The sequence below is a fragment of the Abramis brama genome, assembly GCF_963993115.1.
Source record: "Abramis brama genome assembly, chromosome: 25".
NCBI lineage: Eukaryota > Metazoa > Chordata > Actinopteri > Cypriniformes > Leuciscidae > Abramis > Abramis brama.
The window spans coordinates 1,794,051-1,820,617 of record NC_139987.1 but is presented as its reverse complement, the minus strand read 5'-3'; the positions used below and the strand labels follow the sequence as shown (position 1 = coordinate 1,820,617).

The window sequence follows — 26,567 nt, the reverse complement described above, 5'->3', positions numbered from 1 at the left end:
AGGGTCAATGATGAATGACAATACATCGCTGACAAACCAGGGCTGCGTCTGAAATCACACACAGTATGACACAAGATGTCTGAAATCACAGTACTCATAAAAGAGTAGGGTAGATGACCTGCTTCCGGCGAGATTCTGATTCGATGGGCACTTTACTATCCCATGAGGCCACAGGAGAGGATTTGTGAATGACACATCTGACTCTGGTAGGTCACATGGTGAGTGTAGTGCATCCAGATTACATTCATACTATATGGAACATACTTTTTTAGCACTCTCAAAGTATTTATTCTAAACAAGAACCTACTTGAGTGTGATTTCGGTCGCAGCCCAACTCTAATCTGATTGGATGGCTTCTGCTCAACTTCCTGGAATTACAAATGCATCATGTTGAGGTGACGAGCAACACAAGAGTTTACTCTAGTTGCTGCTGATGCCAAACCTCACAAATAAACATTTACCCCCGGTTTCACAGACTAGGCTTAAGCCAGTCTCAGACTAAAATCAATGTTTGAGCTGTTTTAACTAAAGATATCTTAAGATGTCAGTGCTATTTTTTTCTCAAGAAGCACATCAGTGATGTTTATAAAAGATACTTAAATGTCCAAATTGAACTTAATCTCAACCCTGTCTGTGAAACCAGGGGCCAGTTGCATAAATATAGCTATGTTAAGACTATCTTAAGAGTTCGAATGACCAATGTTAGTTAGGGGTAATCAGTCTTTCTTTTCGGTATTAAATTAGACAAACTGTGTTTTTACGTAACTGACTTCAAAAGTTATGAACAGTCTTTAAAAAATAAAAAAAATAAAATGACGACTAATTTGTAAGACTAGTCTTAGCCGTTTATGCAACCGGCCCCAGGCCAACAAGTTTATCCAAAAACCAACCCATTTTAAAAAGTCTGTATTCATTGGCATAGACGAATCCCAGCCCGATTCAACCTCGTATCTTCCCAAACCTATTGAAAAATGACTGCATGAGAACTCCTAGAAATCACACTAAATTACATTAAAGCCAGATTACAGGTGAAAACAGTGATTTGAGTTTAATGACTTTATAAACAATTATATAAAACAATTACTTTAAAAATCCATGCATTTTCAGTGTAAATTTGGATTTGAAATATAGAAGGAGATCATCTATATACATCAGTATGTCCTGTAACAGCATTCTGACTTACTCGGGCCAGTCAGCAGAAAAACACTCGGGCTGCATAGAAAAGAGTACATTATTGCCAACATTTATAGAAAACAAGAGGAAAGATTATCATGGAAATGTTCTAATGAGAGCTCATAAGTGCCTCTAGCTATAATCGACCCTTTCATGTCCTTTTTTTATCACACAGTTTGTATTTTATGACATGATGCCATTATAAAGTGAGGCTAATTCACTTACAAATAGAGATAAACTAAAGAGATCAACAAACAAAACGTTCCTACAGAATGAAAACACATGGAATATTTACCCCATTTCATGATTCAAACTACTGAGATTTAAAAACAAAGGAGGAGAGAAAATAGCCTGAGTCGATGGGGAAATAGTTAAAAAAATACCAGCCTGAGAAAAGCCCATTTGATTTACTTTATACAATAATTTACAGTAGTACAATGTGAAAAAGTGACATTTTCTGATGCGCACTAAAAATAGTCCAGATTATTTTACAGCCGAGACAGATTTAAATAATTCAAGCATGATGGAAAGAAAAATTACAGATAAAAATTGGCAAAATGGTCACAAAACACTGTAAACGAGGTACTTTGGAAGGTGAACCCCAGTCCTTCAGAACAGAAACCCTTGATAAAGACGACACGTAGCCAACGTAGCGTCCTTTCACTCAACACTTCTTAAATAAGCTGCGTTCACGGGTGTGTGTCGGGATCCAGTGTCGCACGCGAGAGTGAAACATGGATTCGTCTGTTTCAAAGTAAAAACAAACAAAAACAAAAAGGAAAGTAGTCAATTTATAAAAATAATAATTAAAAAAAATTACTCTGCAGCACCTACGAAAGAATGCAGCCAACTCTTAAATACAAAAATAAGTGTAAATCTGTGTTTCCTCCGAGGTGAGTAGGAAAGGGCGGCACTCCCAGAGTCCCGGCGGCCAACAGTCCCCTAAGGCATTTCCTGTGTGTGTGTGTCTGTGTGTGTTTGTGTGTGTGTCTATGGCTGATCAGGAACGTTGTGTTGACGCTGCGCTATGTCTTGCGGCCGCTCCAGACCTGTTCGGGTGTGCTCTTGTGGTCGGACGAGTACTCAAAGGGCGAGCGCTGGTCCCGGGGCGAGCGCGGGCCGCTCCGGTGCTCCGTCTGCCAGTCCGAGTGGTAGCGGTATTCCCGGGAGGATTTGTGATGCGTGTAGTCGGAGCCGGGCCGGTGCTCCGAGTGGAAGCGGTGGTCGGAGTGCGTTCGGTCCTTGGAGTTGCTCTCGGATCGGTGCTCTCGGCTGGAGCGGTGCTCGTCCAGCTTCCGGTGCTTGCTGTCGCTGTAGTATCTGCACAACCACACACACAACCAACCATATCAGCATGATGACGACACAACCAAGACCTTTTACTGATACCACAAAACAACCAGAAATTCTCACACTAATTTAAAGATATTAAAAACACATAATTGCTGAAATAAAATTTATTTGACTAAATATATACTAAATTTGAAATAATTTGAAAATGAAAAATATGAAAAAAATTCATCTGTAAAAGCACTGTCAAAATAAAACAGAAAAACGAATCGCCTGATGCCGATAATGAAAAACCGGCAAGATGAGGCGTCTGCGATATATCGGTCGACCTTCTACAACAGAGGCTGCTTCACCTCAAGGCCTCCTCAGTGTCAGCTACAATATCTGATAGTTTTAAAGGGGATATCTCATGCGATGTCATGCATTCTGACTGATTTACACGGTCCGTGTTCAGCATGAGAATCCAACTCTAACAAAGTTTCAAAAAACAAGTTGGACGTATGACGGAGTATTTCTGTGCCAGATGCTCTCCTTCAGGATTCGTTTAAGTTTCGGAAAGTTTTTTCCGAGTATTGCCCTGTATGACGTCATAAGGCACTTCTCCCGGAAGAGCGCGCGCAACCAGAGCGATAGCAAGAGCTACGCCCATCAATGTGCTTCGTTCGGGTTACGGAAGCCGTCGGCAGCGCTGTCATCTTGTCTTTACAACACGAAATCAGTGAGTTGTTGGTTGTGAGGGAAAGATAACCTTGTTCAGCTTCCCCAAGAAGCCAGCATTGGCAGAAACTGTGTGTGTCATGTACCCTTTAAGAAAATCATGGCCACATTGAACTAATTAGTTCCATCCTTTTAATTTGAGCTCATTTTAAGATGTACCTAAAATGATTAAGTCATGGGATCTTCAGTTGTGGCCATGATGTGCGTGTCATGTACAGGGCTCTTATAAATCACCCCGTCCAACACAATGACTGTAAGAGTACGCAGAAGAGCGCTTGTTTCCTGACCTGTCCTGCCGCTCTCCTCTGTCGCCGTACTGGTCTCGGTCTCGCTCCCTCTCGCGCTCGCGGTGGTCTTTGCCGTTGCTGAAGGCGGAGTAGGGCCTCTTCCGGGAGTCCGAGCTCTTGCGGTACAGGTCTGCAGGGTGGCGCTCTTTGCTGTGCTCATGGTAGCGAGACGAGTGATGTCTGTCAGAGCTGTAGCTGTCTCTGCTGCTGTCGTCCTGCTGCGACTCCTTTATCCGCTCCACATCTACAACACAGCGCAATGTCACACGCATTCACAGAAATGTGATGAACTGAAGTACTGACACATCCCATTTAAAAGATTGTCCATATTAATTGTCAAGTAAATAGACACACCAGAGCGGAGACATACCTGCGTGTTTAAAGCTTTGTGTATTTACAGTGCTAGTGTTCTGTTCCACTGCCTGAAATCAAACAAGCATAATGACATCATATATTACAGCATAAGACACTAATTCAGCAAGACATAACAGTGTATTTTCAAAGATTTGAAGAGCGTGCTGTGTTCGTACCTGAGCATTTTCCTGTCTTTTCTTAATGGCGTGCTTATACAGTTTATGCAGTTTCCTGGCATCAAATTCAGTGAATTTCGAAACAAATATCCACAGATTTCTGGAATATGGGAACAATCAAGATATTGATAAACTCAAAATGATCTTCATTTATATACTGTGAATTAGAGCTGCACGATTCTGGATCAATTAAGAATCACAATTTTTTTTTGTTGGTTTAATATAGATCATGATTCTCCCACGATTCTGAATAAACAACTAAATAAAATAACGTGTAATTTACTAGAGGTTCTGGAAAAATGTTAATTGCTGCAGTCTATTTAAAAGATTTTATTTATTTATGCATATATATATCTCTCTGTGTGTGTGTGTATATATATATATCTCTCTGTGTGCGTGTATATATATCTCTCTGTGTGTGTGTGTGTATATATATATATATAATAGTGTTTGAATAAATGATTCAATCAGTGTTTTTGAATGAATCTCTTATGATTTGAATGATTCAATGACAAATACATTTTTTAACAGTCTCGTCGCCACCTACTGGTGTAAAGCTGTAATACAATATACTATGGAAGTCAATGGGACCCAGAAACTGTCTGGTTACTGACATTCTTCTAAATCTCATCCTTTCTGTTCATCAGAAGAAAGAAATTCATACAGGTTTGAAACAACATGAGGGTGAGTATATGATGACAGAATTTTCATTGTAAAGTGAACTATTCCTTTAAGTTCAAAAGGTGATTTACTCTTTTTAATCGCTACAGTAGACAATGTTTATATCTCAACTATAAACTTTTCCTCTAGTACTTCTGTGATATGAATATTTTTAAGAAATAATGATGCTGTGTGTTGAAAAGACTGTTTGTGAAGCGGTTTCATGCCTATACTGTACATGACCAACTGCTCTCTTGCTCAGCGCAATCGCACTTGTCAAAGGTTTAATAGAGCGGAATCGTTCTCATTTAGGAATAAGATTGAGTGGTTGTTTGAAACGAGTTCATCATCTTCTAACGATTAATCGCACAGCTCTACTAGGCTCATGATAAATGACCGTACTTCCTCCACTGCTTGATCTGCTCGGGGTTGGTGTATTCTCTCAGACACTCGGTGATGTGATCTCCGATTTTGATCAGGCATTGTCGCGTGTGTTCCAGCTGCTCTCGCTCAGACAGACCCTTCTCTGGACGGTCCAGCTGCTTCAGTGCTGCCTTCACGGGCCTCATGCGCTCCTTACACTGACAAACACACACACATGATTCAGTACAGTACAATCATCTACATCAGAATCACTCACAAAACGGGACATCAGCTTCTGTTCTAAACCTAGAGTTTCACCGAAACAGGAGATGCATGGCTCACCACACTGAAGGTCTTCTGGTCCAGCTCTTCAGACTCCTCAGACAGATGAATGGCATCTCCTCCTGAGGGCGTGTGCACGGGGGTGTCGCCCTTCTTCTCCCGCACTTCTGCCTTCACCTCTACAGCCTGAGAACACAGTCAACCGCTCTGAGTAACTCATGCACATGTTGGACCAATACTATAGTTGGATACGAAGATAAAAATGACACATGGATGTCTTAAAACCTAGCGAGCTGCATGAAAACAGCGTTTTTGGAGATCACAGGCATGTGGCTGCTCAAGGACCAATAGCAGAGTCAAATCTGTCAACAGCCAGACTCAAGTCTCCTCACTAATTGACATGAAAAGATTATAAATATCCCTGTCTATAAAACATTTACAGAGACATGATTATAAACCAGAACTGTCACAGAATAACACTGGGATGAGCAACTAATAAGAGACCATGTGCGTTTGAACGAGTGAGTGTGTATAAAAAGGACATGCCATCAAAATAAATAAATAAAAATGTGCTATAACTGGACTTTAAATGAGCCTTTGACTTCCAAAAATGTTCAAGGTAGGCAGCTCGCTAAGTTTTAAAATAAGGCCATAGTTAAGAGGTGTGTTGGAGTTGTGACCTTCTCTGCAGGAGTCTCTTCCTCTCTGTGCACAGGCTCAGGCTTTATCTCCTTCTCCTTTGGTTCCCTCTCTTTGCTGTCACGGCCCTCCTCTTTCTTCTCCTTCTTAATCTCTTTTTTAACCACTTTCTCGGTTACGTCCTTCTCAGCTGGCTCTTTATCCTCAAACTCGTCCTCAGACTCTTCCTCCTCCTCTTCTTCCTCCTCCTCTTCCTCCTCCTCCTCCTTTACCGCCCGCTCTGACACGCGTGCTCTTCTGTTGGGCGGCTTCACCGGAGCAGTTTCCTGTAAGACGACAGAACACACGTCAGTACTGGTAATGCATTTAACTTCCAGAATGTGATGCATTTCCAAAAGGAACAGAATATACTGTTGCAAATAATGCTTTTCCAAGCTTGGTTATGTCATCAGAACAGTTGTTTCAGAGAGTCATTGTGCACAACAGGGGACATTCAATTATCCAAGAGTGACAGGGTGCACAGAAAATGACTTAAAATGTTTGTGATCTCGTCTTTATGGGTGAGAAGGGTATGCAGAAGGGTGTTAAATGGATAAGGCTTTTACAATTAAGTCACAAACACAATTTCTCAATTAAATACAATTCAAATGTGTATTATAGAAATTTCCATGAGTTTACGATTTTATTAATGTCTACGACTTTTCCAGGTCTAGAAATCTCACTTTTTCCAAAATTACATAATCTATCCAGGTTTTCCAAGACAGAACCCTGGTACCTAAACAAAAATGCATCTCAATAGCTGATATAGCTTGCTAGCTTCAGCCGTTTTAGCTTATTTAAACACTTGTCTTGTTTGGAGTTAATGGCCTCATGGGCAGCGCTTGGAAATGTAGAGCAATTGTGCTTCGGGCGACCAGAATTTGAATCCTGACTCATGGCCGTTCCCCATAAAAATAGTTTTAAGCCACTTCACTTGTGGCCCCCTGGTTGAGAAGAGTTTGCAATGTGAGTCTGAGATGGTAGGTTTCAGAAAATCTAGTTGGTAGAAACTCGAAAGCTTACAGTTATTAGCATAACCATCTTTAGTGATGCTAGTGGATTAGATATGCAAGTTCATGGGCTGTTTTACTGTACGCACAGATGCACACTGTTGATATTAAAACCACATACAAGCAGATTTGCATAATGTGCTCTGCACCCATACACAATGACAGCCTGTTCTATCAGACATGCATCATGGCACAGCAGGTCAAAACAACATCAACCCTCACATGGTATACCAGCTCAACACAAACCTTCTCCTCTTCCTCTTTCTCATCCTCTTCTTCAGAGCTCTTATCCGATGGCGGCGCAGAGGATAGACTGTTCGTCACATCATCCATCTTCGGTTTTACAGCTTTATTCTTCTTGCCCCGTGGTTTTCTCTTGCGTGAATTTGCCTATAGAGCAGAATCAACATCAGTGTCTGTAATAAAGCACCAAAGGGGAAATGAAGGAGTGTATGAGCTGTTCTACTACGTTATTGCATATTTCACTTTCTTTTTTACAAGAAAAGCTTATGCTTTAGCTAAAAGGGGTGCCATTGGTTTCAAAAAGTTTGGTAACAATTGCAATAAACAGAGTTGGTTACAACTATTCTGAATGATTAACTGTGCTTGCGAGATCACCAAAAAATCATAAGAAATGTACCACTCACTTGTGAAGTCACAGTTAATGTACCGGATACAGACTACCCTGAACAAACTCAGTGGATTTCTTCACTCTGAACTGAATGTATGTTAATTGTGAAGAGACTCAGAGAGATTGATTTTGAGCTCTGAAGCTTGTGTTGCTTTACAGAATGCCAATCTGCTTCAAGTGAACCGAATGATATTTTGTAGTATGTGTGGCTTGTGTTAAATCTGCGTGACTCACAGTGCCGGCCTGTTTCTGTGCTTCCTTCTTGGCGAGGTCTTTGCTCAGTAATTTGATGAGGTAGTCAGCTCGTGTCTGCAGCTGTTTGGCCTGTGGCTTCTTGTCAGGATCATCTGGAAGGAGCTGCAACAAGTTTTGTAACAAGTTATCATTTGAATGTGTCATACATAATCATTAAAACAACAAGAACACAACAGTATAACAAGGCATGTTGGTCAAACACTGTGTTTCCGTACTTTATGTGTGAGGTTGAGGTCTGGGTCCATCTTGATCATCTCCCAGCTGCCATATCCGTACTCATAGATCCCAATAAGCAGACTGGAGTCGTCCTCTTTACCCCACTCAATGTCAAAATGAGCTGCCTTTGAGTGGCATGGGATTATATACCTTTACATATTAGAAAAAACGATTAGTATATTGTCTAACAAGTATTTTTTCTGCCCTCACAAAGCAAGCACCCAAAGGAACTCAGGGTCTCTTATAAACAACTACTTTTAAACCTAACATAGCGATTTCTGAGAAATGCTGTTGAAACTGTAAAAACACCTAAAACAATTTGGTGAAAAACACTGTTTGTGTACATAGTCCTGGTTGTGTGAATAGAAAACACTCTTAGCCAATCAGCAGTAGGGGGCGTGTCCACTCATGATGGGGAGGAGAGAGAAAGAGCAAGAGTAAACATTTCATTAGCCTCATAGCATAATTGCCTACGTCCTATTTAAAATAAATGACTTACAGGCAATTATGCTATGAGGCTAACGATTTGTGGAAAGACTTTAGAAAGAGAGATGGCTTAAGAAAAGTCCAGAGGAATATAATTGGGGGAAAAAGGGGTTACGATCAGGCAAGAACTTTAGGACCCGTGTTCATTTCGGAAATCTTTACAGTGCTGGAGAGACAGAAAGCGGGAGGGCCTGAACACGGATGCTGAGCTCCTGCAGTGGAAATGGGGCTATTGTTTTTTTTTTTTTTTGTGCCATTTCACAGCTGGTTCAGCCATACTTGTGTGAGCTTCCTGATACACCAGCTGTTAGTCGTTGTCTGTTGCATAAGCCCTTTTCACACAGAGATTCCGGAAAATACACGGATAATGTGTCCTGGGATCGTCTGATTTTGGTTCATTCACACTGCCAGTGATTTTCCGGAATCTGTGTATGTGTTCACACACATCCCGTAAAGACACATGACATCGATGTGACGTAGCCTAAAACCACGCTTGTACATTTTTTTCCTGATTCGATCATAAACTAGCGCATCACGTGCCATTTCACTAGCTGGCGAACGATCTCAGCTTCAGCATCATCACTACGACACACCCCTTACGGCATTGATTACGGCTTGTTCACACAGAGCGTGTTCTGGGACTGATCCCGACAATATTACTAGGTCCCCATCCCAGGATCGATCCTGGCATCAATCCTGGGACGTGTTTGCGTTCACACAGAAGGCACTATAGCAATTTTACGGCAATTTCCCAGGATCAACGCGCTGTGTGAAAGGGGCTATAGCGTTTTTGTTATTTTGTGGGCGGAGCAATGAATTGAGGGGTGTGTTTGTTTGGGAGCCAATTTCAAATATCAACAGTTCCCAGAAATCGTTTACTGCACCTTTCATGACGTGTCATATTCAAAACACAACGCTGGCTGCTGAACTCTAGTCAAGCCAACCATGACGAATATAGTGCCACACTTCATGATAACTGCGGTAATCAGCAGGTTTTCTGAGGGTTTTTCCATTGAGCGGACTCAAAAATGGTATGACATTAACATGAACCATAGCCTGGTTGTGACACAGTTTTGCTCTTACCTCTTCCTCTCCTCTGGGTCAGAAGGAATGGCCTTGTGTAATGGTGCCAGCTCCTCCTCATGAGAGATCACCAGCTTAGCATTGACTTGAACCCCTGAGATCCTGAAGGTGGGTCCCTTCACCTTCCCTCGCCTGCCTCCTGATATGAACCAGCACATATGGGGCAGATTTATTGACTACCGTCTTACTCTTTTACAACATCCAAAATGTTAACTAACTCTCCCAAATGCAAACTCATCAGGTGTGAAAAAGGTGACTAAGAACCCAGAGGCATGAATTTCTCACATTATGACAGCAGGGTTTTTTGGATTGACTGAAATGGCAGAATTTCAGGGTTTACAGACACTTTAGAGATCAGTAAAGGTGGTTTTCTGATGCTCTTGCCTGAGGTTCGTTCAGGTCCACAGGGGTTCTCCCGTAGCGTTCTCATACAGCCGTTGTGTACGGTCTCTGCCAGCCGCCGCAGATCATTCTCAGATTTATCCACCAACTCCGCATCACGAGCGATAGCGTCCAGCCTGTGATACACATCAATGAGAGAGGCCCAACCGCTAACACATGAAGCGAAATAAAAAAAAATAAAAAAAAACTTGCTTACCTTTCTAAAGGCCCACCAAATTTTTTGTAACTTTTGATAAATCTGTGTGGGAAACAAAAAACATCAGTCACATAAAATTAAGTAATTTCAAACTAAATTATTACCTTTAATTATTTAATTAATAAAATGATTATAATTTAATATGCTTGAATTTCCAGCTTCCAGAAAAACAATTAAACTTTACAGCAAATTCTCACTGGATTATCCAAAAATACGCATTTCCACAAGATCATTTAATACAAAAACCTTTTTTTCACTGATTTCAAAGATTTCTCTATATTGTAATATACAATATCATTAGCACAATTTCAAACTGCTTATACCGCCCACCCCTAGTGCTGAATTTGATAAACGGAGCATCAGCGGCTAATTTTTGGATTAATAAAACAATTATAATTTAATATGCTTGAATTTCAGGAGTAAAATTAAAACTATCATTTTCAGCTTGTTTGTAATTTTCTTTGTAAAGAAAAACAATTGTGTGAAGAAAAACGATAAAGAACCCTCACAGCAAACTCTCAGTGGATTATCCAATATTTCCACAAGATTAATACAAAAAAATTTCTTTTTTCACTGATTCCACCAAAGATTCTCTATTTTGTAATATACACTATATAAGCAGTTTGATTTCTTGCTAATGATAGTGCTGAATGAGATAAACGGAGCATCAGCGGCTTTACCTGCGTATCTCAGCATCAGTGAAACCTTTAATGTTCTCTCTTGGAATAGTTCGAGGTCTTCCTCGTTTCTTGGGCCTCTTTCTGTCGGAGACCGAGTCGCTGTCTGAACCAGAGTAACGTCTGTTCCGGCTGCGTCTGCCCTCATTTCCATTAAAGTTGGCCTGTCATTGCAAAACAAACAAGTACATAAAGAGAAAGTACAAAAAGCTGCAGGCGTATGTTGCTAGATATGGCATTTTTCTTTTATCCTTCATCAACACTGCACATTTTATGTATACAACTCATGATGTAACCCATGCATTTAATCTCCTAAAGTCATCAAACACAAAGACGTTTGTGTTCTGCCAGCGTTAAACCGAGCTCGCTTGGCTAACCTGTTTAGCACATTTCCTCATGCGGGGCAGTAAATAGATCTCTGCGAGCTCTTTTTGTCTCTCCTCTTCCTCAAGTCTCCTCCGCTGCTCCTCTGGGATAATGTCATCCCAGTTCTTAACATTCCTCTCCGTGTCCATGTCAATCTCCTCCTCCTCCATCATGGAGAAATTTGCCACCTGCGAGATGGAGCCAGCCGTGTTTAATAGCATGTTAATGGTGTGACTGAGAAGGTCCAGCACACGAGCTGAAGAATGAATAAATCGCACACCTTGAATTGTGAGAGGAGCTCTTCTCCGACAGTCGAGGGTCCAGGATCGTTCTCTCGGGTCTCTGCTCTCTTCAGGATTTCATCAATGTCCATCTCCTACGGGATCAAACCACATCAAGCATCAGCTTCTGCACAGAAGCCCACGTTCATGCTAGGGATGGGAATCTTTAGGCACCTCACGATCCCATTACAAAATTCTGGATCTATTTTCTTCTTCATAATTTATTTACAGACTTTAAATGTGAAATTTATTTGTGCAGTTTTTTAAATTGTGAACTAACTAAAGAGAATTTCAAAACAAACAAGCAGTTTGATCATCACTGACAGCGGGAGATCTAATAGGCTGCATTCACACAAATGCACACATCTGGTCTCTTTAATCCCTTAAGACATAACTGTCTGTGTTTAGATTCATTTCACATCATAAAATAATTGAGATGCACATGCATTTAACCGCTCACACGACAGTCTCACACAGCCGCTTTCTGCGGTTAAAAACATCACAATAGATATTTTTCTCCCATGATCCCTAGTGCACATGCTGAAGGGCATCTGTGCGCTACAGACCTGAGGCTCCTGCTCCTCTCCTTCCTGCTCTTTGAAAAGCTCTTCTGCACCAAACTTCAGGATGGCTGACAGCTCCTCCTTGTTGAATGGAGTGGAACTGCAGAGGAATCAGACAATAATAATAATAATGCCATTAATCTATACATTATACAGACACAAGAAATTGCACTAAGAATAAACACCCCCGTTCAAAAGTTTGGGATCAGTACAATCTTTTTAATGTTCTTAAAAGAAGTCTCTTCTGCTCCAAAAAAAAAAGAAAAAAAAAAGTATTCTATATAGCATGTAATATGGATGTACTAAATTCACCATGTTGTCATTATGTGCCCTAACAGCATCAGTTGTGTCACTTCAATGTCATTCACAAATCCTCTCCCATGGCCTCATGGGATAGTAAAGTGTCCATCATATGCAGAATCGGAATCTCGCCGGAAGTAGAAGGTCATCCGGGGACTTTCTCCTACTCTTTTATGAGTACTGTGAATTCAGACATACTTCTTGTCACACACTGTTTTTCACCTATTTAGTAGGGAAGTGTGTGATTTCAGACGCAGCCAGTCACTCGCTCAATTCTTCAATCAATCAGCCGTTTGAATGAAACTGGCTGCATGAATGACTCTGAATCACTCATTAATACGCCACCACCTACTGGCAGTTCAGTTTCTTATTTTTCCAACATTTCCAAAAAATGATTAATCTCATAACATTATTTGTGCAGTTGTAATTTTGCAGTGTAAATGCATTCATGCTTCCTCTGAGCTTCATTAAACGGTCTGTGTAAGCGCATCTAAAGCCACTTCAGCTTCTGTGTTTCCTCTGCAGTGAAAAGATGGATTTTGTTGATGCTGATTTCCTTTGATTGATAGCAGCCCTATAGTATCTTATTATTCCAGTGGAATTCATTAATAAAATGTAAGAACTTGACATGACAGATGACATTTAATACGGTTAGGAAGTAATGGGTAAAAGCGACAGTGCCTTGACAAATGAATGACCAACAAGCACAAGACACAGTTTAATGGCAAGCCCTACATAAACATTTACATTCAATTATTTAGCAATTTAGTCAAGTTATATATTTGTAGCTGTACCTGGAAGGAGCAGCACCCGTATGGAGGACCGTCTTCCCCGTGGTGTCCATCCTCTGAATCACCAGGTGGTCCAACACCATTTTCTTCTTGGCTCTCTCGATAATCTCCTCCTCAACTGAGCCCTTCGTCACCAGACGGTATATATTCACCTGGAAGAGATTTAATAGAAGACATTACAGAAATGGACTAGACCAAGTCATAAAGAATAAACCTATACTAGGCATGTGATTGTACCAAATTTTTTATTTCACAATAATTGCTTAAGGTTTTATAACGGTAATATCATGGCACTGATATTACTTTTATCATATAACAATGATTTTTACACATTTTGTTTTAAGTAGCATACATAGTAAATTCGTAACAAGGTATCTAGAATTATTTACTGTGATAACAATACTGTGCATGTTCACTAGTATAGACTAATCAGTGCTAATACACACAAAAATCCTAATTCCACTGAAACTTTATCACTATTCGGCCTCTGCAATTGACAATTACCATATGTTGCCCTTTAAACTGCAATTTGACAACCAGCAGCAATATGAAGTTTAAATGTTTTACCACAGAATTCTACTATTTTCAGACATGCGCTGTAAACTCTGCAAAGCTACAACGGTTACAGCATAGCCTGTTGAATATCCCTTTCGATTTTATGCTCTTTTTGCTGCCCTAATCAATATAAATGCAATAAAAACCAGCATACGCAACATAACTGATGTACAGCATGTAATGTAATGTGTGGAGGAAATGTTGACCTGTCTTTTCTGCCCAATCCTGTGCGCTCTGGCCTGGGCCTGCAGGTCATTCTGGGGGTTCCAGTCGGAGTCAAAAATGACCACCGTATCCGCAGAGGCCAGATTAATGCCCAGACCACCCGCTCGCGTCGACAACAAGAAGCAGAAATCCTGCAAAGTCATAGAGACGAGGTCATGCAAAGACATGTACAGGCATGCAGACATCATATCAATTCATGATCAACTTTTAAAACTACTATACATTTTTTATAGAACTAAAAAGTTAATTATGAAGACTCAGTCTATGACAGACTTTGAGTGTAATGCCTAATATATTATAATTGTTCCAGAATTGGATGAAATCAAATCGTGACCCAATTTTTGTGACTTCACGACACATCGCAATCATAATGCATTTAAGTAAATCAATGCCAGTACAAATATTTACACCGTTAATAACCAGTGATTTCACACATACCTCAGAGCCCTCCGCATTAAAGTGATCCAATGCCTGCTTCCTCATCTCACCCTTTATAGAACCATCCAGTCGCTGCAAACACAAACGCTTTCATAAATCACACTGAGCCACAAACACTGCGGTTACATCCAGATGACCTGCAGTGAGTGAGTGAGCTGTGCCATCACCTGGAATAAGAACTGCCGGTACTTCAGGTACTCCGCTAGGATGTCCAGCATCCGAACCATCTGGGAGAAGATGAGCACACGGTGCCCTCGTTCCTTCAGCCGAACCAGCAGTTTATCCAGAAGAATCAGCTTCCCACTGCTGCGAATAAGGTGCTGCAGAAAATACATACCAGTTCAGTCTGTGACACGTTACTGCAGAAGTGAGGAACCACTGCCCTGTGGCGGCGTTCTTTCAATAGGGGTGGGCGATATTGCAAATATATGACTATTCACTATTTTGCAAGTGACTGAGCAGTACAGACAAAATAAAGAGAAAAAAGTGACAGTGACAGACCATTTAGGCCCAAGTAGGGGTGGGCAAAGATGAAAATCTTTTTCAATATTTTATCTTTGTTAAAAGCAGATTGTGGAGCCATTTTAATCATCCATGATCAAAAATCTTGATATACCACACCTCTATTTTCAAATACACAAAGCTAGTTTACGTGTACAGGAAACACATACAGCATTCAGACATCAGCATACTCATTCTGGTTTCAGCACAAACAAATTATTTTTCTCTGCAAATGTCACTTTGGGGCTTTTCTAAGCAACTAAACTTGTTAAAGTTTTTCTAAGTAAACTTATATTTTTAGAACCATGGACGTCCAACTAATGAATGAGTGCTTCCCCTCTGTAAGATGAAACGCACCTGCAGGCCTTCTTGTCTGTTGTAGAACTCGTTCTCGTCAGGGGGTTTAATGAGGTAGCAGTGGTTACAGCATTTCTTCAGCTCCATCATGACGTTGAGGAAGCCTGACGTGCTTCCTTTAGTTCCTTTACTCAGGGCTTTATAGTTCCTCGTCAATATCCACCTAAACAATTTAATCGATTAAACAATTTTATCTCTTGGATATTTGGGTATAAGTGATAAATCTATAGCAAAGGGTGAAAGAGTATATAATATATAGAATGACATGCAACGATGAATCATGAACAAGACCATGTTCACAGTAAAATATGGTCCCAATTTGATTCCATGCCATCTTTTAAAAGCTCATGTTCGTGCATCAGTGCACTGGTTCTCTTACTTGTAGTATTGTTTCTGAACGGCGCTCATCTCTACCCTGAGGATCTGCTCCACCTTGGCAGGCAAAGATTTCTCCACATCTTTCTTCACTCTGCGCAGCAAGAAGGGCTCCAGCTCTTTATGAAGGCTGGTATAGCCCGAGTCTCTGCCCTTCCCATGCTCCTCTTCAAACATCTCCCACGAGTGAAATCTACCAACATACAAGCTTATATCAGTGACATCTGACTAAACCAATACAAGAATGTGGTCAGCTCGTCTCTCTAAGGTATCAGCCTTTAAGAATAAGCCGCAAAGACTTACAAGAGCCGCCAAAAATACCACATGAAAGCTCAGCTGCATACAGTAACACTGCTCCAGTGCAGTCACACTGAACTGAACAAAAACAGCAGACTGATAGAACAAGAGCACACCTACTTGTCAGGCATAATAAAGTGTAGCAGAGACCAGAGCTCTTTGAGTGAGTTCTGGAGGGGTGTGCCAGTGATCAGGAGCCTGTGGTTGGACTTGAACTCCATCATAGTCTTGTAGAGGAGAGAGTCATCGTTCTTCAGCCGATGGGCCTCGTCGACACCAATGAACGCCCAGCTGACATTTCCTAAAAATGACTGCAAAAGAAAATAACAATGAGCACGCTGGTCTGCTAAAATACACAATACTTTTCATTTACACAGGTAACAAATGTCATATGCTTTAAAGAATAGGACTGGGTATCTATCTATCTATCTATCTATCTATCTATCTATATATATAGGTAACCTTCCTAGCACAGTATCTCTGAGTGAACGTTTAACATACATGTTAATATATTGGGGGAAAAAATAAAGCCTTTAAATTTCAGGCAAAGCATAAATGTAATGAAATGTATTTTTTTTTTTAATTGAGAACAGTAAAAGTACTGTATTACACACTTTCAATAAATATTCCTATATTTTGTTTTACAAGTATGTCACAAATATAAGCCCTTTTTCTCAGCATCATTTAGTACCGGATCATGTGACTATTGGAACAACAGATCGGGTATTTCGAATTGCTCATACACAATGTTTTCTGAGAGTTTCTTAGTTTTAGACTAGTCTAATAGCTTATGCAAAATATACATTTAATTGTGAAAGTGTAAATTAGTCTTGACTCGAGCTGTACCTTATCCTTCAGCAGAATTTCATATGTAGTAAGCAGAATGTTTAACTTCAGTCGCTTGGTCTGCGGATGCATCCATTCATGTGTCCGGATCTAAACAACACACAGAAAAATCTTCAGCTTCGAGTTACACTTCTTGTGTGCAAGTAATCTGGGATCTGCTCACTCTCTTGTATTTTTTAACATTATACCATGTTTCTGCTGTTGATGTCTCCCAGGTACACCACAACATTCATCTGAGGAGCCCAGAGCTGGATCTCCCTCTGCCAGGACGTGAGGGTCGACAGAGGCACCACCAGAAGAAAGGGCCCATAAAGCTGGTGATCGTTGAACATGTAATTGAGGAAGCTGATGGTCTGGATGGTTTTTCCCAGACCCATCTCATCTGCCAGGATACAACTGTTTCCTCTGGGAAAGCAGAAGAGTGGAAGTGATGAAGAAACTCATGCAATCACGACTCTGAAACTGGGGTTATGTCTGCTAGGAATGAACAAAACTAGCATACTTGCACCAGGAATGGGCCATCCAGTTCAGACTGTCCAGCTGATAGTCCCGCAGCTCTAGGCCGTCTCCACCGATGTAGGGAGGCTGCTTCTTCATGGGCACGAACCGTGGTCTCTGTTTTAAAACCTGAAAGAAACCAAACAGGCAACTGGTTGGAGAGCTCCTGGTTTCATTGACTTTCTCAGATGAGCGTTCACGGTGTCGACTGCGGTTACCTTGCAGTCTCTGAAGGGGATGGTTTTGCTCTGGTTTCGGCTCATGTATTCATCGATGCACTTTTGAAACTTTCTAGAAATAAGAGCACCGTCTTCCCAACTGCACTCCGAGTACGGCAGCCCCTGCCATTTACAGAGGTAATCGGGAAAACCTGCGGCAGACTTTTGATTTGAATGTCCTGCAAGATTCAAGCAACAATGAAAGTAAATAAACACTCGTTACTTTTCTCCATTCTGTCAACTGATGGAGTTTTGGTTCTTTGCCACTGTCGCCTTTGGCTTGTTTAGTTGGGGACACTTAATATTCAACAATATTATTGATCTGCCTGCATTGACACCATTATATGAGAACTGAACTGGAAAATGACATTCAATGACAACTTTTTTGCATTATTTTCCTGTAATCACTGTATTGTAAAAAGCGCTATATAATTAAAGGTGACTCTTGAGTCAGAACAATCAATCAAAACAATGAAAATGGGGACAGCGCCCTCTTACCAATGATTCTTTCCACGATTTGATACTGAGAATGCAAGTCATCCATGAGTTCCTGCTGGCAGTTTAAGTACTCCACATCTTCAGGCGAGGCCGCTTTGAGCCTGTGGACGGCAGTGCAAGAGAACAGAATGAACATCTAAAGCCACGTTACCTACAGGAAAAGAGGTTTCTGTAAGCATTCGTACCATTTCTTCTTCTCCTGCTCTTTTTTCTTGAAGTTGTCCAGTTTCTTCATGCCCTTGACATTCTGTTGTTTGAGCGTCTCCTCTGTCTCCCAGGTGTTGTGAATGTGGGACCAGTTCTTCCATTTCATCAAGTATTGCACCTCTCCTGGCTGTCTGCTGGGGTCGAAGTTGGCGTTGGGGTCTCCATCTGCCTCTACGGCATACACTGTGGTTACGGCCCCCGTTGCTGTTAAGGAACAAGACAACATTTTAACAAAAGAATTGGTGTCATTATAAAAAGTTCCTTCTAAACTTTCCTCCCGAGCTGATTGTGTTGTCGTTAGGTGTGTAACGATACCCTCATGTCACGATTCGATCACGATTCTGAACTCACGATACGATATTATTGTGATTCTCCAAGACATATGATAAAAGGTTCATAAAAAATGTATTGTTGATCAAAATGCTAAATTTGGTGTTACACGGTGTGTGTGTAAATGAATAGACTTGATGCTGGAAACCCAAAGCACAGGACAATAGAAACACCAGAATAACAATATTCATGATTCTGAAGCTGAAAATACTGATTTATTTCAGACGAATATGCTTAACCTCTTTCACTGACTAGATATACAGTAGTCAACAATTGAAGTGGATCAAAAAAGTTCAGCACTAAGAGATCCAGTAAAAAAAGCATTTGAGCATTTGAATTCGCCATTTAATTAATAACGGCGCTGCGAGATCCAGTGAGAAGCACTCAAATTTCTCCATTTTATTTTGGTTTTTGACTGCTAAAACTAATCTAATTCGTTGTTGTATGAAATATTATATCGTGATCATTTTTTAGCTATATTGCACAGCCCAAGTACAGCATTTCAATTTTCAGCACCATTTTTCTCACCTCCTTTCCGACCTATCCTCATTTCCATGACTCTCTCCAGTGTCTCAAACTCGTCCTCCTCTGGTGGCGGGACGTCCTCTCCACACACCTCCACCAGGTCATCGGAATCAGTCTTCAGTTCCTCATCTTCTTTGTAGCTCACGTTGACCGTGGCCTGCCGCCGAGGCCCCGCTAGGGCTTTCTTATAATCGTCGTCTTCATCTGAGGAGGAACGCGAGGGCTTCTTCTTCGGAGCTTTGTTATTTCTCCCATTCCTGGCAGTGGCCCTGAGAGATGAACAGAGATCTGTTCAGTTAAGGGGTGTTTGCTTAAAAGAGAATTAAACAATAAAATAGCCATCAGCACCAATGATTACAATCCAAGCATATGTGAAAAGAACATGATCAAAACAACGAAGGTTCGAAACATGGATCCAGTGGAAGTTTTGGATACATGTATTTTGATGGCAACCTTTGTTTTTATTGTTATAGTGCCCTCTTGCATCAACAAAAGTAAATTTACCCAAAAATATTTTTTAAAGAAATGTTGAAGTGAACTCTCATAAAAATATATTTGCTCATATCTTTCAAATAGCACCCTCAATATGCCTAAAGACCCGAAATTAAAGTGAGTTCGGTTGGTGTTAAAATAAATTACTCATGGGCCTCGCCCAAAAATTGAATTGGCTTATACCTTTGAAAAATGACAAATCAAAATTATTTTGACTTTATATGTTGACCAAATAAAAAGCAATACATTTTTTCAGAAATTTTCCAATGAATAAAACAAAGCCATTATGACTAAAACTATAACATTCATGCAATGAAATTTGACACCCATGTTCTTTGGAGAAAGAGATAACCCTATAATTATCCAATCAAAATTCAGCAGGTAGTAACTGGAATTATGAATCTTATTATACATGGTGCAGTGTCCAAATGAGGCTGTGATAAATGTTGTGAAAATCAGCACAAAGTTTTTATATGTTTTTCTATTACAGAAGGTATTAACAGAAAGGGTCAAATTTGATTTCGGCATGTTCTCTTTAAAAGACACCAAACAGTGGATGACTTCTAAAAAAACACATCAGATAAAATTAGTGCTGCACAAAATGAACATTCTGGGCTGAAACCAAAAATTCAGAATGCAACTGTTTTTTTTGTATAATTTTATTAATATTAGAGTTAATTTAATGAATTTTAGTGCTGCGCTAAAAGGAATTTCTCATTTCAATTTAAAAAAAATTTTAAGTAACAATACTGTGCATGTTCATTATTTGTAATATCGTATTACCGTACATCGGCAACAGAATTTGAAAGTTGAGACCGTTTCATATGAAAATAACAAAGCTTAATGATTATTGGATGGCAGGTGCACAACAAATGTTGAAGTTTTGCTCACGCATCCACAGAAAACAGGATTTCTCACTACATAAAACAACAAAAGTAAACCAAGATCAAGGTGAAAACTGTACTTGTTTGAAGGTTTTCTGCTCTTGACTTTGTGACTGGGCTCATAGTCAGACACTGACTCGTCACTGTGCCCTTCCTCCTCTGCTGAAGAGTCCGACGAGCCACTTCCTGAACCCGATCCAGAGTCAGATCCAGACCTACACACACATACAACACCAGCGTAAATGTTAACCAAATGCAGAGTGAGGCTGTGACCTCATGTTTACTAACGCAGACGGCTTCCCTCGACTCACCCTTTACTCCTGCTCTTGGAGTCATCATCTGAATCATCACTACTGGAAGAGTCCTGCAGTAATAGAGAAGAACGAGTGAGAAACGAGAGGGATTGGAGAGTGGTGATGAGTGTGAGGGGGTCAGCATGCAGTACCTCGTCTGAGCCGGTGTTTGAGGAGCTCTGCGGCTGGATCTGCTGCTGCTGCTGCTGCTGGAGCTGCTGCTTCCGGAGCATGGCGGTCCGTTGCACTGTCAGGATACTGGGGTTGGACTTCCAGAACTACAGCAAGGTGAAACAACAGGGATAGTGTCAAACATCTGGAAGGTTCTGTTCCAAAACCCAGATATAATTTTTTTGATTTTTTACTAGTGTGTGCAGGACACTATAGTTCATTTATGCAAGTGAGGAGAGCAAAATAAAAGTAAACTGTGACATGTTATACCCAAATATTCTTCATACAGTGACTACCAGTAACATTTATTAAAATTTGGGACCAAAAATTATTCAGACACTTTGACCTGACCATGTTTTGCTTCAGTGTATTTTCTTTAATTGCAAATGTGACATTTTTACACACAGACTGAACAAAATGAAGCAATGCTTGGTAATCGGTTGAGCTAAACTGTGTAGTTAAATTTAACAGCTGACAGATATTCAACATAATTCATCTGTGAGACAGTCTAACAGACTATCAACTGATTTGATAACTCTGAGTTCTCATCATATTTTATTACCATTTTCTAAACTATAGCGGATAAACTGTGATAATGTGAGAAATGTTGAAGGTGTCTGAATAAATTTTGGTTTGACTATTATGATAACTGGACTACAGCACAACATGTGATCAACAAACTTCACTGAAATCAGTCATGAGTGGAGTCTGTGTACTTTGCGAGAGAAACGTTATTTGTGCGAGAACGGGAATTAGGGCTTTAACGACTAAATGATCAAATGTATAATCTAATGAAAATAACAGACAATAAAAGACAAATTATTCAGGTTTGTGTGTAGTGCACGGACAATCTTTGCCAGCTCCATCACTTTACAGTGGCGTAAACATTTGAAAATGGCAGAACAATCTTTCAGGCAGAAATGGAAACATCAGACTTGATGAAACATCATGACTATAAAACTATCACAAAAGTAATTGTATATAAATTAGGGCTGTGAAAAGATTAATCGCATCCAAAATAAAAGTTTGTGTCTACATGATATATGTGTGTGTACTGTGTATAATTATTTTGTATATATAAATACACACTTGCATGTATACATTTAAGAAATTTGTTATTTATATATAAAATATTTACATTTATATATAATATAAATTATATATAAATATATACAGTATATACATGCAAATATTTCTTAAATGTATACATGCATATGTGTGTGTATTTATATATACAAAATAATTATACACAGTACACACACATATATCATGTAGACAAACTTTTATTTTGGATGCGATTAATCGCGATTAATCTTTTCACAGCCCTAATATAAATGTAATAAGTCTCTTATTTTAACAGGATACAGAAATGACAGTAACATGCTACTATGTTCAGAGAAGTTAATGTTTGTTCCTGTAGAAATGTCTTCCTCCAATCAGTTCACATCTAATTTATAGCAAAGCCGTCATACATTTCACATCTGTGTCAATTTGCACCGTCTGGAGGACAACATTGGGCATTGTGGAATAAATGTGCTCAATTCTGTACGGCTGGGCATTGACACAAACTTCATGATTCAATTTTGATTCACAAGCTTGCAATTCGATTAGATTTAAATGTGATTGAACTGGACATCAGTTGATTAGGGCCTATCAGGTGCAGTGCATGGCAAACTTTCTTGAGGAAAGAAATCTCTCAACTAATGCTGTAAACTATACAGATGGTACATCACTAATATTAAAGGTTACATTAGATTTGTAAGCTACTAACATTTAAATTAAACATGGAAGTTTTTATAATAATAGTGCTATAATAATACATTTTTAATGCCATAATTATGTTTCTACTCATATTTTGAAATATAAACATTTAAATGGTGGCTGTCATAAAAACATGGATTTAGGCTATTTAAATATTGCAGAAAAGGTTAATTAAAGATGTAATGAATATGTAATATAGTGTATATATTTAGCAAAATGCCTTTGGTGTTCATCTTTATTTCGTGTTGTAACTAGTAGTTAAATGGAAGTGCTGATCGGTTCATGTGTGCTTCTCTTGAACTGACCTCGGATGGGAGCTGCGCTACAACGCTGTTTATTCATCAACTGAAAACAGCATACACTGAAATATGGATTCTTGGGATTTAAGAATCGATATCGGCTCTTCAAAATGAGAATTGAATAAAATCAAGAAATCTAGATTTTTAACCTGCCCAAGTATTTTGATTTTGCATGGACTTTAAAGCATCTGATCAGTATTGACAAGCTTTATGAAGCTTACCGCTGCTCCGTCGATTTTGTTGTCTTGGTCATTCTTTTCCTTGGATTTCTCGGAGTCCGAGTCTGATTGGCTTCCAGAATCCGAGCCACTTCCTGAGTCACTGCTCCCTGATTGGCTGCTGCTAGAACTGCTACTGCTTGAACTCGAGCCCGAGCCAGAACCCGATCCTGACCCAGACTCATCATCTGAATTACTGAGACACAAACACACGTGTACATGAGTTCATTCCTCCAATACACCATATGCTTTGCATGATTATAAACTATGAAATGAATTACTTGTATCCATAAATAACTGTGAGCAGATTAAGTGATAGCATTTTTTACGATTAGACAATATGATTAGCATGAAAAATAATACTAGGATTCATAATTCCCCCCAAAATTAGAAATGTCTAATTTATTCCTCCTCACGTTCCAAACTGAAGGTTTTTGTACAATTAAACATATCGACATGTCAATAATATCTACATTATTAATATTCGTACTTATCCAGCAAAATAAAACATGTTTACGTAGTTTACCGGCGAAATCAGGACTAGGTTCTGGAAATACTAGTCGACTAATTGGGTAAATGTTGTTGCTTTTGTAAACACTTTGCTAAATATTTTTTACAAAAGCTATGCTGAAATTTCTGTCATGTTGATGTTACTTTAAAAAAAGTTACAGCAGTTTTATCATGCCAGCAGGAAATTGTCATCTCATAAGGCAAGCAGAGGATTATGCTTTGTTATTCAGTATTCAGCATTAATTTAAGACTATATCACTTTTCAGAACTAGGAAACACACTGACTGCAGATTAAAAGAACTGAAACCATGGATGACTGACAAGTCTGGAGAAACAGGTGTTGTGTTTATTAATTGAGAAAGAGTGGAGGAACATAAGCGTAACATAACTGAAGTAGTCTGGCATGCCAATCAACTCCTGGTACTTTTTGAGATCAGTTACATGTAATAGTTCATTTTGATGCCATGTGTGACCAAACAGTTTGAGCAAGTAGGATGTTGAAATGCTCTGATGTGAAAGTCTGCCGTCAAACAGCATCTACAACAGATGCTAGCGGTACATCAAACGTAAATGGCTCAAATAACAAATCAATGAAGCGGTCTTCTTCACTGCAAGAGTCTGTCTTTTCTGAAGCTGGACAGTATGAATAAACATCCAGTTTCACAGTACGGATAAAAAAGCTCAAATATTCTACCTAAAAGCTTCTCTTTAACTGCAGAAAATAAAATGGGAATGCAAGCAAATGACAATTTCATTTACAGGCAAACTATTCCTTTAATATTCCTTTAACATGGAAATGGCATGCATTGCGATTACCTGGACTCTCCACTGCTGTTGCTGACACTTTCATCCTCACTGCGTGCATCCATCTCAATCAAATATTAAAGATGAATCCCTGATGAGATCCGTACAGTCTGCGTGCGCCACTTCAGAGCAGCTCACCTGAACACAAAGTACAGTTGTGATTAGGACAGAAGCTCACACAAATGACAGGTTCATGTCAAAGTGACTTAACTTGTGTTTGACAGTAAACATTACTGACAAGTCTGAAGCAGTCTGAGAATCTGAGATGAACAAAACACTGCTGCTGAAACTATTTAACAGCTAGTTTTTAGAAACGAAAAACAGTGTACACACTTAACTTTGTTTTTATTGTTAATATGCGTACTTTAGTGACAAACCGTAAGCAAAATCCACAGACGAATCGTCCAGAAGTTTCTCTTTTAAGTAAAGCAAAATCTTAAGCACTGCCTAATGAATGAAAGTGCTGAGTGTGATGTTGACCGCAGAGGCCTCCAAGGTTCAGGCCTAGAAAGCCGCGGACTCCCCTGCGCTGTACGGCCCCCTGAAGCAGCGCCGTGCTCGGGCACAGGCGCGCAATACTGTCGGGTCACCTTTATGTTCAAGGCCATTTACAAATATCAGTTGTCATGACGTTTATCCAGTCTTAATAATACGTTTCACATCACAAATCCATAATTTGGGACTGTGTTTTGATCGTTTGCCCCACTTGTCGCCTTGGATTGGCGCTACATTTCAAATCTTTCATCAGTCTCTTTCTGTTGTAGCAATGCTAACCTAGCTTAGCATGCTAAAGCTAAAGCTAAACGAGAAGCGCGTGTTAGCTGTTTGGCTACCGGTCGCTAACACAGTCAAGCTATTGGAGTACAGTGTACACGTACTATTCATAAGAACAACAATATAACAATCTTCAGACCCCGTTTAGATCGCATCTTTTTCAGTTTAACATTATTTGTTTGTTTAGCCAGCTATTCTTACGCGTGCTAAGCTAAACGAGCAGCCTCGTTCAACTTGAGTTTGATTTTATGGGACACTCTGCTTATAAAATCAGCTGGCTTGTCTTAAGCCCTTAAAACAAGCAGTTGCGGTACTGAACTCGTGGGTTTTGTCTAACGACCAGACGTACGCACTGAAATACGGGTGTTTTCAGCGTAATATTGTCTGATCATCATGCTGTTGTTGATTCCCGCACTGCGTTTCTGTAGATCCGCCGCTCGGTTTGTTTTCATTAGCCCTTAAAACACCCAAACACAGCATCCCGAGTAGTATACGGACATACACCGGGGAATAACCGACCGCGACCGGTTTCTCGTCTACGTCCATCACGTTCTGCGCACAAGAGCGGTCATATTGAAGGTGTTTTGATGTGTTACCTGCCCGCCTGTGTGCGCGCTGCTCGCGGACTCTTTCTGATGATCGCCGCTGTCGCTCGAGAACTCCACAAAAACACTCTTACACACTTTACTCTGAGAGATGAGTTTCTGAGTTCCCCCTCCACGGTCAAGAGTGCCTTGGGATCAACTGCTAAACAGTTTTAGTGTATTCCATGTGCCGGGAAACAGACGGGATAGCAGGCATATTTCAGCTGTAAATCCTACACCAGCCGGTCTCTCTCCGCCATGACGCGCTCGAGCACAGAGAGAGAGAAACCCCGGGCTGTGACGTCACCCGGCCGCGGCGAGCTCCCGCGGAACAGTGTGTTATATAAGGAAAGATCCGTAGGGAAGCTTGTTTCTCTCAGATTACATGGGGGAAAGTTTGCGTTTTTGTGTATCGAACAAAATTCGAGAATTACATTTTAAAAATTCTTCATACGCATATTTGTCTGTAATAGCCTACATTTCAGCAGCATTTTTCGATATCGATGAAAGTCGCTCATTCTGTAGGCTATAGAAGTGACAGAAAATATAATATAACAGAGAGCATGTCTCTGTGTATCGTGGCTCTGGACCGGGTCAGCGGCGGTTCGCGTGACACTAACCTTAAATATTCACCATACAGAAAATAGTAAATGTGTGAACAAGTGACAGA

The 26,567-nt window shown here is 40.1% G+C and overlaps 1 protein-coding gene across 1 annotated transcript; it reads right to left on the bottom strand.

Moving 5' to 3' along the window:
* Positions 1-1,031: 1,031 nt before the first annotated feature.
* chd1 (chromodomain helicase DNA binding protein 1) lies at positions 1,032-26,212 on the bottom strand. The gene is made up of 37 exons (XM_084105489.1): positions 25,910-26,212; positions 24,552-24,677; positions 23,229-23,421; positions 20,929-21,054; positions 20,795-20,847; positions 20,564-20,698; positions 19,111-19,376; positions 18,231-18,456; positions 18,046-18,146; positions 17,548-17,726; positions 17,334-17,458; positions 17,020-17,236; positions 16,832-16,921; positions 16,106-16,296; positions 15,693-15,881; positions 15,314-15,476; positions 14,623-14,775; positions 14,456-14,527; positions 13,999-14,148; positions 13,241-13,389; positions 12,150-12,246; positions 11,583-11,678; positions 11,314-11,490; positions 10,940-11,100; positions 10,260-10,301; positions 10,046-10,179; positions 9,662-9,800; positions 8,092-8,242; positions 7,856-7,978; positions 7,237-7,380; positions 5,983-6,267; positions 5,363-5,488; positions 5,060-5,238; positions 3,998-4,097; positions 3,838-3,889; positions 3,468-3,711; positions 1,032-2,493 (listed from the first exon to the last, which is right to left on the bottom strand). The coding sequence occupies exons 2-37, from the start codon at positions 24,602-24,604 to the stop codon at positions 2,199-2,201; spliced, it is 5,376 nt and encodes a 1,791-aa protein (XP_083961615.1). The 5' UTR covers positions 24,605-24,677; positions 25,910-26,212; the 3' UTR covers positions 1,032-2,198.
* Between the last annotated feature and the right edge of the window lie 355 nt (positions 26,213-26,567).

Bases quoted from the DNA above. Each gene is read 5' to 3' on its own strand.
- chd1 (XM_084105489.1), bottom strand. From the start codon at position 24,604: ATGGATGCACGCAGTGAGGATGAAAGTGTCAGCAACAGCAGTGGAGAG. The intron at 17,459-17,547 runs GTAACCGCAGTC...GGTTTCTTTCAG, and splicing joins TCCCCTTCAGAGACTGCAAG to GTTTTAAAACAGAGACCACG. The intron at 3,712-3,837 runs GTATGTCTCCGC...GCTGTGTTGTAG, and splicing joins ACAAAGCTTTAAACACGCAG to ATGTGGAGCGGATAAAGGAG.